Raw genomic sequence first — 19,312 nt, 5'->3', positions numbered from 1 at the left:
GTGCTCTGCTGCAATTCAGGATTTTATGCTCTAAATGGGTAGCTTCCCTTCAAGAAAGAGCAGGGGAGTTAGTAGCAATGCGTTTCTCTTAGTAAGAGTTTTGGTGAATGTTAGCTGCTGGATGTTGTGGGGAAACCTCCCTGTCCTCATTCCAGTATACTTATGCTAGCCTCCCCAACAGGAAACAATGTTGGATACACTGCTTTCCTTTATTCCACAGGTGCCTGTCAGGATGAAGATTCTACTGTCAGACCTGGGGCTGCCGAGAAAGCTGCAAGACTGGCGAGTCCCTGGAATCCCTTATCCCCTCTATGGCTTGTGGTCTAAGTGTGGTGCGGCTTCACTAGCTAGGGTGGGGGACATTTGCCACTTTGCTGGTTTACCCTCAGTAAGGGTAGGCACTACTGGAGACAACCTTAAAGGGACACTGAACCCAATTTTTTTTTCTTTCATGATTCAGATAGATCATGCAATTTTAAGCAACTCTCTAATTTACTCCTATTATCAATGTTTCTTCGTTCTCTTGCTATCTTTATTTGAAAAAGAAGGCATCTAAGGTTTTTTTGTTCAGAACTCTGGACAGCACTTTTTATTGGTAGATGAATTTATCCACCAATCAGCAAGAACCCAGGTTGTTCACCAAAAATGGGCCAGCATCTAAACTTACATTCTTTCATTTCAAATAAAGATACCTAAAGAATGAAGAAAATTTGATAATAGGAGTAAATTAGAAAGTTGCTTAAAATTTCATGCTCTATCTGAATCACAAAAGAAAAAAAATTTGTGTTCAGTGTCCCTTTAAGGGCATTTTATATACAAAAGCTTCTAGTGTTAAGCTTTTTAATGCCGGTACGTTTCCTTTGTCAGCGGCGGCACCTCCGTTTCCTACAGATGAGCGAAGGTCACAGCACGCTGCTCTTAATGGAGAGAAGTTCTGATTGAATGTTTTCTACCTTCTCATTTTTCAGGTTTTGACCTTTACAGTTTCTTCTTCTTCTTTGAACTTCAGTTTTTGTTTTGATCTCTGTGATGACTTCATTTGGGACAGGGATTTTTCTAGAAGTGGTGCCTAGTGATTGGGACAGTTTTTTCTACTTTCCCTCCCTAACATTCATGTACTTCTCAGCTTGTTGGAAAATAACGTTTATGCTTACCTGATAAATTACATTTCCTTCTTGCCAGTGAGGGTCCATGAATCTGCCCTGATTTTGGGTAGTGGCAGCAGTCTTGGCACTTATTTAGCCTGTTTATCTCTCCTCAGCCTGAATAACTGGGAAAGTGGAAGGGATATTTCAGTGTTTTCTGTTTGGGGTGTCTTTATCTCCTCCTGGTGGCCAGGTGAAATATTTCCCATAGGTAATGAATGTTTTTGTGGACCCTCACTGCCATTAGAAGGAAATAAATTTATCAGGTAAGCATACATTTTATTTTTCATGATAGCAAAAAACGTAACCCCCACGCTTGATTTTAAATGATCTGTACTATGCACTTACGTCTTTGTAAACAGCTGTCTAGAGAAAACATAACATATAAGAAGGGCTGAGTGGTCATTTAGCGCCTTGTAATTACAACATTTTTTTCTGCAATTTTCCAAAAGATTAATATACCAGCAGAGCCTGAACATTTTTATTACAGATTAACACCTTGTTTGCTGCAATTGTTTTTTCAATGGTCAAACTCCGCTCACCGATTTCCTTATTTGGATGAGACAAACTCAACTTGAGTCTGAAGATGACAGGGCTTGACATGGTCATTGTGTTAACAAGATCTCCATTCTTTAGATTCAGCAGAAAATATAAAATGCTAATTTTGGAGATGATGTGGCAAGGCTAGACTTGTAAAGACTGTCGTGAACACTCAATATTCAGGAAACTTTCAGAATAAAATTACAAAAAAGGGGGAAAATAATAATGAAAGTAATTCTGCAAAGTTGTTTTACTATTCAGAATTAATAAAGTTTTAGATATCAAAGTGTTTACTGTCCCTTTAACCAGGAATACGTTACAACTGGTCATATATAACTTACAAAAGTAGCAAATTACATATACACCAGCATAATGCCTCCTGGGGAAAGAGCAAATCAGTCATGAATGGATAATAGTTATTTTATAATAATTGTATTCTACAATAATATGAGCTCCATGAAATGTTTGTGGCAAATGCACCACTATCATTGGATGAGCCAGAAGCTGAGATAAGAGATTATTTTTATTAAGTGTACCTATAAGTCTTACACCTTGGCTAATCAACGCACAAAGTTGTTTCCCCTAATATGACTAAACAATAAGAAGATACTGAAAAAAAACACAATCACTAATTTGGAAGAAACTTAAAGGGGCATGAGACCTGAATGTCTATATTTCATGATTTAGAAAACGCATGCAATTTTAAAAAAACTTTCCAATTTACTTCTATTATCTAATTTGCTTAATTCTCTTGATATCGTTTGTTGAAATGCGTATTTAAATAAGCTCAGTAGCTGACGATTGGTGGGTGCAAATACTGTAGATGCCTCCTGTGATTGGCTCACACATGTGCATTGCTATTTCTTCAACAGAGGATATCTAAAGAATGAAGCAAATTAGATCATAGAAGTAAATTGTAATGTTGTTTAAAATTGTATTCTCTATCTGAAGCATGAAAAAAATATTTTGGGTTTTGCGCCCCTTTTAATTAGCGCAATACTTCAGAAGATAGTCTTAAAGGGGCACAACTCAATTTTCAATCCTATTTCTGAAACAGCAGCATTTATATGTTAGCCAAATCTTTAGCTCAGGTATTCCAAAGTTTACACTTAACAACTATATATCATTATATACACACACACACACACACACACACACACACACACACACACACAATACAACATATCTCTTACCAGAGAGATCAACAACAGCTTCATGGCTAGAAAGGGCTCCTTTTTCAATAAACAATTCCCTGAAGTAGTCGCTGCTGGCTGCCAGCACTGATTTATGGGCTCTGTATTCCTCTCCTTCAATGAGAAGAGTAACATCGCAAAACTGATTGGAGAATCGCTGTTGGTTCAACTGGTCTAGGACTGTCTGTCCATGCTTAGATGAAGATTGCTTTACCAGACCTTTGCTATCAACCTGAAAAAAATAAACATATATATGTATTTCTGCATACAAGAGGACAACTAACACTTTTAAAGGGACAGTCTAGTCCAAAAAAAACCTTTCATGATTCAGATAGAGCATGTCATTTTAAGCAACTTTCCAATTTACTTTTATCACCAATTTTGCTTTGTACTCTTGGTATTCTTAGATGAAAGCTAAACCTTGGAGGTTCATATGCTAATTTTTTTGACCTTAAAGGCTGTCTCTTATCTGAAGGTATTGACAGTTTTTCCCCACTAGAGGGTGTTAGTTCCTGTGTGTCATATAGATAATACTGTGCTCACGCATGTGGATTTTCCTAGGAGTCTGCACTGAATGGCTAAAAGGCAAGTCTGTCAAAAGAACTTAAATAAGGGGCAGTTTGCAGAGGCTTGGATACAAGGTAATCAAAGAGGTAAAAAGAAAAAAAAAATGTCAAGGTACATTTATAATGTTTTAGCATTTTAAACAAATCTGAAAAGGAATGAATTCATGTGCATATAAACTTGCTTAATAATGTATGGCTAGTAAATGCAAATACTTAAAAGGATATGAAACCCACATATCGTCTTTTGTGATTCTTACAGATCATACAATTTTATAAAGTTTCCAAATTACCTCTATTATCAAATTTACTTGAAGAGATACGTAGGTAGGTGTCTGGAACACAAGATAGCAGGAAATAGTGCTGCCATCTAGTGCTCGTGCAAATGAATAACATTCTTCCAAAACTGCTGCCATATAGTGCTCCAGACACGTGCACACTCCTCCGCTTAGGTCACTGCTTTTCAATAAAAGAAAAAAAAGAGAATGAAGAACAACTTATATAAGAAGTAAATTAGAACGTTGTTTAAAACTGCGTGCTCTATCTGAATCATGAAAGAAAAATGATGGGTTTCATATCCCTTTAAAGCAAGCTAAATATTGTCAAAAAATACCTACACCTACATGCACAGTTCATCTATAATGTCACTCAATAAAGAGTGTGCATCAATTGACAGCAACAGGATGTGTGGCACAAATTTGCATTGGCTGTGCCTGCTGCTGAAAAGGATCTGAAAATAATAAGGTGTGTGGGGAGGAGGTATAAAGACTTTATTTAAAAAAAAAAAAAAAATACAGAGTAAACATTTGCTTTACTTAACCCTTTCATGACAGGGTCAATTTGTCTACATCGGAACAACTTTCCGGTGTAGACAAATTGAAATCCACGATTGTGCACGCGGTCTCGAGATTTCAGTTATGGGATCGGGTCAGGGGGGCGTCCCTATGATGATAGGCACGTCCTCCAGACCGCGATCGCATCCAGGAAGCGCCGTTGGCTTCAGGATAGCCAAACGGCTAGAGCGTTCTATTCCCTCCTAACAGCGCTAAAGCCCAGCGCGGTAAGGACGAAAGAGAATGCCATAACGGCGTTAAAAGGATAAAGCAAAAAAATATTCAACAAATTGAATTTTAATTGCTGCATCTTCATATGTATAAAACATAAAAGTTTACCTGGCACAAATCAAATGTTTAATAATACTTATACTGCAAAGAATAAAACATCATAACAGTAAAAGGCAGAGGTATTATAGAGTAAAAAATAAAACATACAAACACTAGTTCATGTTTCGCTACAGGTTTCTTTTTGGCAAACTTTGAAATCGGATTGTTACTGGGTGCAGCACTGATGGATTCATCATCTGTCTCGTTGCCATCAGATCTAATCTCTATCCCCAGCTCCTCCAACATTTCTGAAGGATCGGATGTAGAATGTGAACGATCCAATCTCTCGCGGCATTTGCTGCAACCCTTGATGTAATCTTTCATTTGCTTTAAGATACCTAGTGAAAGTAATAAAATATAATCATATCAATAGGTACCAGAGAAAATGTCTTCCCACATGCACTAACTTGCTAGCTCTTTTAAAAAAACATAGCAATCTGTTTATACTGGGAACATCTGATGAATAGTTCAATAACACTGTTTCACTTGTTATACTGTGCTTTTGTTATACTAATAATAAATTTAATTAGGACTAATCTTTGTGTTTTTCTCTGTTACAAAATATCCCCCCCCCCCCCTCTTTAAAAGGATATGAAAGCCAATTTCTTTTCATTCATGATAAAGCATGCAATTTTAAGTAACTTTCTAATTTACGCCTATTATCAATTTTACTTTGTTCTGTTGGGATCTTTATTTGAACAGCAGGAATATAGGCTTAGGAGCCAGCCCATTTTTGGACCCACACATGGGTAGCGCTTGCTGATTATTATTTTTATTATTATTATCATCGGGTATTTGTAGAGCGCCAACAGATTCTGCAGCGATATGACATAAGTGGTATACAAAATAACATTTACAGGGGTCAAGTGGGTAGAGGGCCCTGCCGAGAGTTGCACTGTTGTAGTAAGGCTCTTATAAATGTGAACTACAAACAGCTGGGCTCATAGGCTTACATGCTATGGGGTTGAAGTGGATAGCAGTGGAGATAGGAAGGTTAGTGTAGGTTGTATGCATCCCTGAATAGTAGACCCCTTAGGGAGCACTTAAAGCTTTCAAAAGTAGGGGAGAGTCTTGTGGAACAAGGCAGAGAGTTCCAGAAGATGGGAGCCAGTCTGAAAAAGTCTTGTGAACGGAAATGTGAGGAGGTAACATGAGTGGAGGAGAGTAGGAGATCATGAGCGGAGCGAAGGGGACAGGAGGGAGAGTATCTGGAGACAAGGTCTGAGATGTAGGGGGGAGCAGTGCAATTGAGGGCTTTGTATGTCAGAGTGAGAATTTTGTGTTTAATCCTAGAGGCAAGAGGAAGCTAGTGAAAGGATTGGCAGAGAGGTGCAGCAGATGAAGAGAGACGTGCAAGGAAGATGAGCCTGGCAGAGGCATTCATTATGGATTGTAAAGGAGCCAGGTGGCAGCTATGGAGACCAGAGAGGATGGAGTTGCAGTAGTCGAGGCGGGCAAGGATGAGAGTGAATTAAAATCTTAGTTGTGTCTTGTGTAAGGAAGTGTCTAATTTTAGAGATGTTTTAAAGGTGGAAGCGGCAGGCTTTAGCCAAGGACTGAATGTGAGGAGTGAAAGAGAGATCTGAGTCAAGTGTGACCCCCAAGACATCGGACATGTGGGGTTGGGGTAATTGAGCTATCAACAGTTATAGAGAAATGGGGGTGGAGATTTTGGAAGGGGGGAAAATAAGGAGCTCAGTTTTGGAGAGATTACGCTTGAGGTAGTGAGAGGACATCCGAGATAAGATAATGAGAGAGACAGTTAGTGACACGGGTTAGCAAGGAAGGAGATAGTTCTCGTGTAGAGAGGTAGATTTGGGTGTCGTCGGCATACAAATGATAATGAAACTTGTGGGACTTTATTAAGGAACCTAAAGATGATGTGTAGATTGAGAAAAGAAGGGAACCGAGGACAGAGCCTTGGGGTACCCCAACAGAAAGAGGTAACAGGGCAGAGGATGCCCCAGAGAAGTCTACACTAAAGGTACGGTTAGACATATAGGAAGAGAACCACGAGAGAGCAGTGTCGCAGATGCCGAAGGAATGGGTGGGTTTGGAGCAAGAGGTGGTCAACAGTATCAAAAGCTGCAGACAGACCAAGGAGGATAAGCAGAGAGAAGTGGCCTTTGGGTTTTGCTGTAAGTAGGTAACCTTAACAATTGCTGTCTCTGGAGTGTAGGGGGGGGGGGGGGAATCCAGATTCCAGTGGGTCAAGGAGGGAGTTTAAAATAAGGAAATGGGATAGACGTGCATATACTAGCTTTTCAAGAAGCTTTGAGGCCAGAGGGAGTAAGGAAATAAGGCCGAAGTTGGATGGGGGGGTTGGATCGAGAGATGGTTTTTTGAGGATAGGTGTGACCAGTGCATGTTTAAGAGATGAGGGAAATATAACGGTGCTGAGGGAGAGGTTGAAGATGTGTGTGAGTATAGGGGTAAGGGTAGAAGAGAGCGAAGGGAGTAGCTGTGAGGGAATGGGGTCGAGGGGACAGGTAGTAAGGTGAGAGGATAGTATAAGGGTAGAAACTACTTCTTCTATTACAGGGGTAAAAGAGCTAAATGTTGGCTATGTGGGTTTTGGATGATTGTGAGCTTTAGGGGGGGGGGGGTGAGAGACGATTTAATTTCTGATGGAGACGATTTTGTTGTTTAAGTAGCTGGCAAAATCTTGAGCTGAGAGAGAGAAGTTGTAGCGGGAGGTGGGGGTGGGCAGAGAAAAGTATTGAATGTGGAGAACAGACGTTTTGGGTTTGAAGAAAGAGTAGAGATAAGAGTAGAGAAGTAATGTTGCTTATATAGATTAAGGGCATAATAGTAAGAGTTCAAGATGAACTTATAGTGAAGAAAATCAGCTGAACTCCGAGATTTCCTCCAGTGTCGCTCAGCAGTACGCGAACATTTGTGTAGGTACCATGGCTAAATGTAGAGTGGGTGGGACCACTTTCTCTGTCACAAAAAAAATAAAATAACTGGAAATGTTAGGGGGGCAGAGGAAACGGAAAAAAAAGGTAGGAAGAAAATACAGATTTATCAAAAATATGAATACATTTTTTTATTAAAAAAAACTAGCGATTTTAGTGCTGAGGTAAAACAAGTTTCATAATTGTGTTGAAAATAATTAAAATTTACTATCACTTTAATATTGCTGTATTTATAATAGTGCTACATAATATGTGCATAAACATGGCTGATGTTTGTCACCTTTCGGGTTTGCTTGAAATAAAGCAGTATGAATTATGCTTAGATAAGTATCTCATTCAAAAGCACAAACATTTTTTGTGCAGTTTATTATTATTTTGAATTGCTAAATACCCCTATTTGAATTAACCCTTTCCCACCATTAGGACGTTCCATGCCGTCCTAACTGCGCTGGGCTTTAGCGGTGTTAGGATCTAATAGAACGTGCTAGCCATTTGGCTATCCTGAAGCCTTAGAGGCTTGGTAAATGGGCTGCATGGTGTGCTTAGCATCATAGGCACTAACCCCTGACCCAAACCCATCATTGTAAGCATGCTATTGCATGATTTCAGTTTGTTTACATTACAACTTAGTTCTGATATAGACAATTCAGTCCAGTCGGAAAGGATTAAAATGTGGGACATCCACATTCTGTTTGAATACAGGCCACAATTATTTTTTGTGACTGAACCAGACATTATGAGTGACTGTCCCGTTTTAAACTAAAGCCGGTATATAAAAACTAGGATGTAGCCCAGTCTAGATATGTATCCATTACATGTAAATATGTATTTAAAAAAGGGACATGATTTTTTTTGTGTGACAATGTTTCTGCGGGTCTTTTTTTAAAAAATATTACATTTTACCATTACACTAAAGCACCCGCTAAATTGCAATGTGTTAATTAACTGGAGAATAAAGTATTTTTCTGAAGTTGTAGAATATATTGCAGCAGTTGAAAATTGCGTTGCAAAATCAGCTGCAGAGCAACAACAAAAAAGTTATGTTTTTACGTCTCTTTAATAAATGCTTTTCTTTTGCTCTTGGTCTAACATCACATAAATAAGGTATAAATGTAGTAATTAAAAAGGTGCATTGCTCACAAGAACATCTTGCATTCAGCTTTGCAGATGGGGAAAGTCTAGAGGAGCAGGGTTGAAAAAAAATCCCTGAAAGCCAGTCAACCAATCAATGGGCTGTTGCTTTGCAGCACTGCTTAATATTTGACTGCTCTCTTCAAACAGTGCTTTGCTCTGGCTGCACTGTGTTAAGGAAACATACTCAGGCAGCCCGAGCACAGCAGTGTTTGAAGAAAACAGCGCTGAAAATTGAAAGTGCTAAAAGTTTCTGCATATGTCCTGTTCTTTCTACAAACATGTTGCATTTTCTACAATGACATCTCATATCACAGTACGTTCTACCTTGTGGGTTACAAAAAAGTGCACAGCAGGACCCAGTTGCTGGTCTCCTACATGCAGTTCCCAAGCAAACGTCTCCTACATGCAGTTCCCTGTTAGAACTAGCCACTCAGTATTTAAAAGGAAGGAAGGGATGTGTATGTATGTATGTATATATATATATATATATCTGCAGTAATAAACTGTTCTGTATAGGCTTCAAACACCAGTGTACCCCGTTGGTCAGCAATGCAGAAGCACACCACGCTATAAATAAATTGAAAGCATATATAATGGTGCTAGCACAGCTATAAGTGCTTTGATAGCTCGTTTTAAGGGGCATGAAAACAAAAAAATGTCATGATTCAGATAGAGCATGCAGTTTTAAACAACTTTCAATTTACTTTTGTTATCAAATTTGCTTAATTATCCTGATATCATTTCCTCAAGGAGAAGTAACACACTACTGTGGACTAGCTGAACACACTGGGTGAGCCAATGACAAGCGGTATATATTTGCAACAACCAATTAGCAGCTAGTTCTCAGTTGGTGCATTGCTGCTTCTGAGCTTACCTAGATATAATTTTAAACAAAGGATACTACGAGAACAAAGAAAATTAGATAATAAAAGTAAAGTGGAAAGTTGTTTAACATTGCACACACTCACACTATCTGAATTGTGAACGTTTTAAGGGAAACTGAACCTAAATTTTTTCTTTCGTGATTCAGATAGATAATGCAATTTTAAAGCAACTTTCTAATTTACTCCTATTATCAATTTTTCTTCGTTCTCTCGATATCTTTATTTGAGAAAAAAAAAAAAGGCATCTAAACTATGGAACCAGACAATTTTTGGTTCAGACCCTGGACAGCACTTGTTTATTGGTGGGTGAATTTATCCACCAATCCGCAAGAACAACCCAGGTTGTTCACCAAAAATGGGCCAGCATCTAAAATTACATTCTTGCTTTTCAAATAAAGAAAATTTGATAATAGGAGTAAATAAGAAAGTTGCTTAAATTTGCATGCTCTATCTAAATCACAAAAGAAAAAAAAATTGGGTTCAGATTCCCTTTAATTTTGACTTTATTGTCCATTTAACAGACCTGTAAAGAAACTCAAAAGGGGCAATGTGTATGGTCCCCAAACTGTGCATGCCAGCCATTACAGTTTTGTTAGCGATGCTTATTTCATTTAACCGAGCTTTGATTGGAGGCACGTAGAAGGATGTAATTTAGTGACTGTATTCAATCCTACTGGTTCAAGTGAGACACTAAATGGCATCATCCTCCTTTAAGCATCTGATCACAGCACAGTTTAATGAGCTTGTGCAGATGGGCACTAAATGACCTCCTCTATGCCTCCGATCACAGAGTGGTTTAATGAGCTAGCACAGTGCTGAAAGCAGCGCTAGTGGGCATCAGACTTATTTGGACATTGAGCAGACAAAATAAACTGTGCAGAGGTCTGGGACACCAAAATTTAGACACCAGGATTATTTTTTGAGACACCAATGGCATTCAGAAAAATTGAGTTCTGGTTTAGAAATATCTCCTTTATTTTGTCATTTGAAATAGCTAATTTTGCCTGTTATATACCCACCAATACTGAATATTTCAGTACTGGTTATTGAAAAGCTTTGTAAACAACGTTGATAAGAAATTACACTCCCAGTGGGTGGTGGGAGAGGGAAAAAATAAAATGTTAATTTTCCATTGTTCTCTCTAAGAGCCTGATGATCAAAAACCTGCAGGCATGATAAGCAATTATACAAAATCTTTGGGGGCTTTGTTTGAGCATTATATTGTAATGTAAGTGTCTCTCCTTCATATCCAGAACCCTGCACAGTAAAATACGCAAATATTAAACAAACATTCCCTTTCTTAATTGGAGGGACCTTAGGTAACCTTGCCAGAAAAGAGAACTTTAGATCATCAGGCCCCAAGTATTGATTGTCCTACGTATAGAGGGATAAGGGTGATTTTGTGTTAACAGAGAGATAAGGTAATGAGGCCTGCTCTCCCTTGAAGCTCAGTCCATTTGATTAGGTTACAGTTTAAATTACCAGAAACTGCTATTACATATACAAAATATAGTATGTAGCAATTCCCCATACATTTATTTAAACTCTACAACTGGTAAACAAATGTTGCATTGATTTCCAGTCTATAGATATAAGCCTCTGGGCATGTTTATTGTATCTCCTTGGCTGTGGTCAATTAGATTAGAGTAGATATTAATTAGCTCCTACACTGATCAAGCAATTATTGCACTGAATGTTATGTTACAATGACCAGGGTATGTGTGCTGCAGAAAACACTCTCTGGAGCCCCCCCCCCCAAAAAAAAAATCTCTGATTTCTAATACAGGAACCATTGTAATAATAAATTATAAAGGCACAATGTCCCTATAATTTTTTACTTTGACACCCACGTATTACCGGAACGGTGCATCGATAGCCCAGGAGATTTAAGTGCCACCAGCCACATATACTACTATTCTATTCCGCCATCCCAGAAGACACTGCCCCCCAGCATAATGCCCAAGTCACCTCTCCACCAGTAGCTCTGGGACAGAAGGTGCCATGTCTGATGCCGTGTGAGGTGCTCCCCTCCGGGCCCGGTGTGCGCCTGTTCTATGAGCTGCTTCCTTCGCTCGGGCTGCAGCACAACTTCCAGCTCGGTGAAGCGCTCCTTATCCCTGTGCCTCCTCTGGTAATACAGTGTCCCTGCTCTCACCACATAGCAGGCAGCCGCTTTGCGGATCTTGCGCTTGACATTGCCCTCAGTGCCTGGTGCATAGGGCTCCCGCTCGTTGGTAAGATAACGCAAGATCGCTAGATAACTTTCCTCGCTGGACATAGCTGCCAGGCCGGTATCAGCCCTTGATGTTCCCCAACCCACGCCTGAACTCCTGCCGCGTGCACCTAAGTGACAGCCCCACAAGGAACTGCAGACGTCGGAACACTCTGTGCTGGCCTTGTCCTGTACGGAAAGACAAAATGGCTGCTACACCAGCGGAAGTGACGTTAAAACTAGAGGAGGGACATTGCTACAACCCCAGCATACAAGTAGCAGCAGGGATTGCAGTGGGACTGGGAACTGAAGGATGTTTGATGTGACTTTGTGAGTATCCATGGTACGGAAGCAGCCAGGCTCTTGTTGATGGGGCTATGATAGTTTTAGATTGGTTTGTTACCGGAAAAAGCGAAGGTCAAGGCTTTGTCTTCATAATTTCATTATCGATGCATTAGTACCTAAAATATAGTCGGTGTAAGGTAACTATGTTTCGAATTAAAGGGACACCGAACCCAAATTATATTTTACCTTGAGCATGCAACTTTCTAATTTACTCCTATTTTCAAATGTTCTTCATTCTCTTGGTATCTTTATTTGAAAAGCAAGAATGTAAGTTTAGATGATGGCCCAAAATAATTCCTTTGTTTAGAAAAGGTTACATTGACCCAAAACTTTTAAAAGTTTAAGTACTGTTTATCTTTATTGTTTTGTTTAATTAGGGTATGTGGTAGATTCAGTCTAGAATCCTGTATTTTAGCCTCTCTGATGGAAATGGAGGAAAAAAGTTTTATGACGAAGTATGTTGGGGCTGTATGGAATTAACACCTTGTACTTTTAAAGTGTAGCTCATAATTTTTTTTATTTTATGGGGAATATACATTTTCAGTTTAATGTCCCTCTGGTTGATGTCACAACCCATTCAAAATGGGAAGAGGAGTTGATCTAACCTCCATAAGCCTTTAAAAATAAGCACGTTTTAGTGTTGTGTTTTATATCCATGCCTTTACTAAAGAGGTTTTGCAAAGTTGGTGGAATGCTTGCTGTCAGTAGAAATATATTTCTTAACTGGTTTTGAAAACAGCACACCTGTCTTTTGGCTTGTGGGGCACGGAACACAGGACCTGCCACGACCAAACCGCAATCCAAAGAACAAAAAAAGGTTGTTCCAGCCTCCAAAATATTCTTTAAAACTACCTTTATTCTTTTACATAGGGTCCATAGAAAAAAAAATTAAGTTTCAGGCCTGCTATATATAGGCCCTTAGTCATGTATATCAGTAGAAATAGATTGTCGGCCTCAAATAGAACATTTTATGTTAAAATGAAACAATTTTTGGTTTAAACATTTTGGTATTGAGCATTTAACTTATTTGAACAGTATAGCTACACAATGAACTTACAAAGTGGGATATATCTTGGTGCAACTGCTATTCATTTTTTTTTCCTTCCTTTTTTTTTTTTTTTTTCCCTCTCTGTACATAGACCTGTATATCAAAAACATGTCATCTCAAATAAAGGATAAAGAGGCTTTTCAGAGGCTTAATTTTCTGTACCAGGTAATGAGTTTGTGGCTTAATAAAATAAAGTAATTTTATATTAAGGCAATATCAGTACAGCAGCAACATTTTTATTATACAGTAATGGATCAGTCCTATTAAATTCACCGGTATGTTTTCTTTTATAGGTTAGATTTGTTCATTTATGTTCACTTTTTATCACATATCATCCTGCACATTTTCTCTTTTTCATTACATTTTCTAGAGGCAACAATAGTCATGCTGTCGACCAAATACATTTTACTATCTAAAATTAATTTAATGTTTTATGAAATATATTTAAAAAGATTTAATTTGATCAGTGCTGAATGTCACACAAACAATCTAAAAAGGTGAACCCCCCCAAGTCACTTGGGTGATATTTCAAAAACAAAAAGTGTATATAGATTGCGCAAACAAATGCTAAAGGTGATAGTGAAAAACAAAAATATTTGTAAAAAATATATAAATATGTATATATAATAAAATATAAAAAGTGAATTTTGTGTATAAACTAAGTGTTAACTAATATTTACTAAACTCATATTTAGTGATTCATATGATAATTCATTTTATTTTAGGGGACTAAACATAAAGTCCAAATAAACTGTTATAAAAAATAAAGTGAATTTGTGTGATGAGGAGGAAATGCTATAGCTCTATACACTATTTTAAATCTTATTATTGCACAACAATACTAAAATTGAACAAATAAAAGTATCATGCAAGATTTAGAACCTAATAGTCATTAACATGAATCCTCCCGTGTAGAACAAAAAATATCTAATCTGACGATAAAGTTATACCTCTTTTATTTACACAACAATACTATAAATTAAAAAATATTTCAAAGATCATAAACAGAGTGCGGCCGCACAGACATAGGCTGGTAAGAAAAACAAGTGCAATTGATACGACTACTAAAAGCACTGATGAAATTGATACAATTACTAAAAGCACAGATGCAATTAATACAACTGCTGACAACTCGAATACCTACTACTACATAAACAGATACAATTGATATACTAAATGACAATTGATAAATGATGATCGTAAAAAGAAAGTAAAGTTCATTCGAAAGTTAAATATTATGTATACAAATCTTGTTCGTGAGTGTAGAAAAAGTTCCGATATCTGTGTTAGCTGGATCCGGGGTCTTTAAGTACTGTAAGGCTTCCTCAGAATGCACGTTTCCAGGTTCTGTTATTAGGAGAAGAGACTCCTTAATGCAAAGTCTACAGCTTTAACGCTTAAAGGGACAGTCTAGGCCAAAATAAACTTTCATGATTCAGAGCATCTAATTTTAATCAATTTTCCAATTTACTTTTATCACCAATTTTGCTTTGTTCATTTGATATTCTTAGTTGAAAGCTTAACCTAGGAGGTTGATATGCTAATTTCTTAGACCTTGAAGGCCACCTCTTTTCAGAATGCATTTTAACAGTTTTTCACCACTAGAGGGTGTTAGTTCACGTATTTCATATAGATAACACTGTGCTCGTGCACGTGAAGTTATCTGGGAGCAGGCACTGATTGGCTAGACTGCAAGTCTATCAAAAGAACTGAAATAAAGCCATAAAAATTCTGGTGTAGACTGTCCCTTTAAGCGTATATCCGTACTTGCATATAGGTAAACTTTATCCAGCGAAGATCTACAATGTAGATGCAATATAGCATGTAGACATCTCTTCTACAAAACACATAAAAGCAGGTTATAGGAGTTTGAGGCTGCCAGAGGACGTTGCTATCGGTACAAGCTTTCTGGTAGACTCGATAGACTGGCCACGCCAAACACAGCTGACTGCCTGATTCAAAGGTACTTGATTAAGCAGGTATATTCTTCCAAATGGAAGCGGATGTGGTTCTGAGCAACGCGTCTCAAATTTCTTTTTCAAGCTCAGAAATGGTTTAGATTACAAGCCTTATAAAGCAGTGCCTATCAATAATGCAACAATGATTTAAAGGGATATACTTATTATACCATATATGCAGGATCTGTGCCGTATCTTGTACTGATATAATTTATTTGAGGTAGCGGCTGTGAGCCCTATAAATATACCTTGTCATATCAAATAATTTGGAAAACTTATTAGTTATTTTATATGTATACAATAAATTGTATGATCCTAGTATATTATTTCTCTTAAAGCTATTTTCCAATAATAAAGCAATCTTATAGACTTTTATTATATTGAATCATAAACTGTCCCAGGTATTATTAATTGTCCCAGTTACTATTTATTCTTTATATTATAACTAAAAATCCCTAGGAACTTATTATGTTAACTTTGTGTTATAAATATACTAGTTACTATAAACATATTTGTCTGTGCAGGTGTCCTCCCGTGTGAGAACAAATAAGATAGGTCCATTAATGAAATGTATCGTTTTTACTTTATCATTTTTTATTTTCATTTGATTTAATGTTGTGAATATCTAACTATAGACTGAATTAAGCGTGCAGTATACGATATTTTAGATTGCTTTATTATTGCAAAACAGTACCTTTAAGAGAAATAATATACTAGGATCATACAATTTATTGTATACATATAAAATAACAAATTTTTCCAAATGATTTGATATGACGAGGTATATTTATAGGGCTCACAACCGCTACCTCAAATAAATTATATCAGTACAAGATACGGCACAGATCCTGCATATATGGTATAATAGGTATATCCCTTTTAAATCATTGTTGCATCATTGATAGGCACTGCTTTATAAGGCTTGTAATCTAAACAATTTCTGAGCTTGAAAAATAAATTTGAAATGCGTTGCTCAGAACCACATCCGCTTCCGTTTGGAAGAATATACCTGCTTAATCAAGCACCTTTTGAATCAGGCAGTCAGCTGTGTTTGGCGTGGCCACTCTATATCGCGTCTACCAGAAAGTTTGTACCGATAGTAACTCCTATAACCTGCTTTTATGTGTTTTGTAGAAGAGATGTCTACATGCTATATTGCATCTACATTGTAGATCTTCGCTGGATAAAGTTTACCTATATGCAAGTACGGATATACGCTTAAAGGGACAGTCTACACCAGAATTTCTATTGTTTTAAAAGATAGATAATCTTTTTTTTTTTTTACCCATTCCCCAGTTTTGCATAACCAGCACAGTTATAATAATATACTTTTAACCTCTGTGATTATCTTGTATCTAAGCCTCTGCAAACTGCCCCTTTTATTTCAGTTCTTTTGACAGACTTGCAGTCTAGCCAGTCAGTGCCTGCTCCCAGATAACTTCACGAGCACAGTGTTATCTATATGAAATACGTGAACTAACACCCTCTAGTGGTGAAAAACTGTTAAAATGCATTCTGAAAAGAGGTGGCCTTCAAGAAATGAGCATATGAACCTCCTAGGTTAAGCTTTCAACTAAGAATACCAAGAGAACAAAGCAAAATTGGTGATAAAAGTAAATTGGAAAATTGTTTAAAATTACATGCTCTATCTGAATCATGAAAGTTTATTTTGGCCTAGACTGTCCCTTTAAGCGTTAAAGCTGTAGACTTTGCATTAAGGAGTCTCTTCTCCTATTAACAGAACCTGGAAACGTCCATTCTGAGGGAGCCTTACAGTACTTAAAGACCCCGGATCCAGCTATCACAGGTATCAAACTTTTTCTACACTCACAAACAAGATTTGTATACATAATATTTGACTTTCGAATGAACTTTACTTTCTTTTTACGATCATCATATATCAAATGTTTTAGCCACATTAATTGTATCTGTTCATATAGTAGTAGGTATTAGAGTTGTCAGCAGTTGTATTAATTGCATCTGTGCTTTTAGTAATTGTATCAATTTCATCAGTGCTTTTAGTAGTCGTATCAATTGCACTTGTTTTGCTTACCAGCCTATGTCTGTGCGGCCGCACTCTGTTTATGATCTTTGAAATATTTTTTAATTTATAGTATTGTGTAAATAAAAAGGTATACATTTTTATCATCCGATTAGATATTTTTTGTTCTACACAGGAGGACTCATGTTAATGACTATTAGGTTCTAAATCTTGCATGATACTTTCATTTGTTCAATTTTAGTATTGTGCAATAATAAGATTTAAAATAGTGTAAAGAGCTATAGCATTTCCTCCTCGTCACACAAATTCACTTTATTTTTTATAACAGTTTATTTGGACTTTATGTTTAGTCCCCTAAAATAAAATGAATTATCATATGAATCACTAAATATGAGTTTAGTAAATATTAGTTAACACTTATTTTATACACAAAATTCACTTTTTATATTTTATTATATATACATATTTATATATTTTTTGTTTTTCACTATCACCTTTAGCATTGGTTTGCGCAATCTATATACACTTTTTGTTTATGAAATATATTTCCCATAAATACTTTTCATGTTTAAACGTCTGACATTTGATTTATTGCAATATGCTTTCATTTTGCCCACCAGGCTGCTCATTGTGTTTTGGCTCAAAATCCGGAGAATGTGGAGTTGGCTCGATTTTACTGTCATACTGAAAGAATGATTAGCCAGCGATTGGTGTTACGACAGTAAGTTGTTCCCTTCTTTTGTCATCAATTGTTTAAAGAGAATGTAAGTTTTTTTGATTTAAAGTGAAGGTACATTTTCATGAATGAGTGCGCGTTTTTTAAAATTACTATTAAACGGGCACTTTCATTCATGAAAGTTTACATTGCAGCGGTTTTGTTAAAATCTTACCTTTTTCTCCTTCCAAGCCGGTGTTCTAAAAAGTTGTATACCGCATAGGAATGTGTGTACCATGTCACTTCCGGTGACGTGAATTAGCTGCTGGAGGTTTGTGGCGCTCATTGTGCATGCACTAGAGACCCAACCTCCTCAAATCAGCTGATTTAAACTACGCAACGGGTCGAGAAAATATATGGCACCACATTCCTGAGCGCACGTAGTATTGGGACCTGTACAGTGTGATGTGGTGAACAGCTGCACATATAAACATGTGGTCGCTATTTTGCTACAGATTATAAAATGCCTCTCCAACATCTGATTAACCCTTTGAGTGCTAAGCACTTTCCCACCTGGGTGCTAAGATTTTTTTTTTTTTTTTTTTGTGTTTTTTTTTTAGTTTTTTTTTGTTGTGTTTTTTTTTTTTTTTTTTTTTCAGACCCCCAATACACTGTTGGAAAGGTTATACGATTACCTTTCCAATGGGGGGTCTTGGGAGTCTGTGGCTGCTTAGATGCCTGAGATACAGGATTCTAAGCAGCATGCACCCTGCTCCTATACTTAACATTAAGTATAAATAAAGTTGTGCGGTGATGTCATCACGTTATTGCGTGTGACGTCGCCACCCAAAACGGGAAGCCCCGGTGATGCCTGACAATCTACAGGCATGATCGCCAGGGTAGGAGCGGGTGGGAGCCCCCAGATCTCCCTCAAGGTGTGATGGCTCTGAGCCGTCCTTAGGACCAGAGTGTGAAACTCTGTGACGGCTCAGAGCCTTCATTAGCACTCAAAGGGTTAAACGTCACCGGAAGTGACGTGGTATACAGTCCTATGGTATACAACTACTTTTAGAACAAAACCGCTGCAATGTAAAACTTCATGAATGAAAGTGCCCCTGTTTTTAATAATTTTTTAAAAACCAGGCACTCATTCATGAAAATTTACCTTTACTTTAAGCCATTCATTTTTTTATTTTTTTTTATCTATTTGATCAGGAAGCAGAAAAAAGTTGCTCATTTTTCTTTTTGAGGGAATAATGTGATAATTGTTATCTTAACATATCAATGTATACGTTTTTTATTTAAAATTTTATTTTGGCTTCAAAACACACTCATTTTGCCTTATTTTCCTTCCAGTGTACAGGGGTCTTCTCCCAGCCATGCTCCATAAATGGGCCGGCTCCTAAGCATACGTCCATGCTTTTCAACAAAGGATGCCAAGAGAAATCAATATTAGAAAGTTGTTTAAAATCACATGCTCTATCTAAATCATGAGACAAATTTTGGGATTCATATCCCTTTTTAAAGGGCCATAATAGTGTAAAAAATACAT

At 37.3% G+C, this 19,312-nt stretch overlaps 2 protein-coding genes across 9 annotated transcripts in view; one reads left to right on the top strand and one right to left on the bottom strand.

The window, feature by feature from the left end:
• Positions 1-11,958, bottom strand: part of ZBTB11 (zinc finger and BTB domain containing 11) — a 51,871-nt gene extending 39,913 nt beyond the window's left edge. Inside the window, exons 1-3 of one of the 2 annotated variants that reach the window (XM_053707549.1) lie at positions 11,509-11,958; positions 4,713-4,942; positions 2,879-3,110 (exon numbers count right to left, since the gene is read on the bottom strand). In XM_053707549.1, the coding sequence (XP_053563524.1) occupies positions 2,879-3,110; positions 4,713-4,942; positions 11,509-11,818 (772 nt within the window). In that variant the 5' untranslated portion in view covers positions 11,819-11,958. Of the gene's footprint in view, positions 1-2,878; positions 3,111-3,734; positions 3,895-4,712; positions 4,943-11,508 lie in introns of those variants that run through there. The other variant, XM_053707550.1, reaches the window with a different exon arrangement.
• Positions 11,957-19,312, top strand: part of RPP21 (ribonuclease P/MRP subunit p21) — an 84,858-nt gene continuing 77,502 nt past the window's right edge. For 2 of the 7 annotated variants that reach the window (XM_053707557.1, XM_053707555.1), the window contains exons 1-3: positions 11,982-12,082; positions 13,237-13,310; positions 17,726-17,826. In XM_053707557.1, the coding sequence (XP_053563532.1) occupies positions 13,254-13,310; positions 17,726-17,826 (158 nt within the window). In that variant the 5' untranslated portion in view covers positions 11,982-12,082; positions 13,237-13,253. Of the gene's footprint in view, positions 12,096-12,137; positions 12,235-13,236; positions 13,311-17,725; positions 17,827-19,312 lie in introns of those variants that run through there. The other 5 variants (XM_053707556.1, XM_053707558.1, XM_053707552.1 and 2 more) reach the window with 5 other exon arrangements.

The sequence above is a fragment of the Bombina bombina genome, chromosome 3 (assembly GCF_027579735.1).
Source record: "Bombina bombina isolate aBomBom1 chromosome 3, aBomBom1.pri, whole genome shotgun sequence".
NCBI classification, from domain to species: domain Eukaryota; kingdom Metazoa; phylum Chordata; class Amphibia; order Anura; family Bombinatoridae; genus Bombina; species Bombina bombina.
This window is presented reverse-complemented; position numbering and strand designations above follow the sequence as displayed.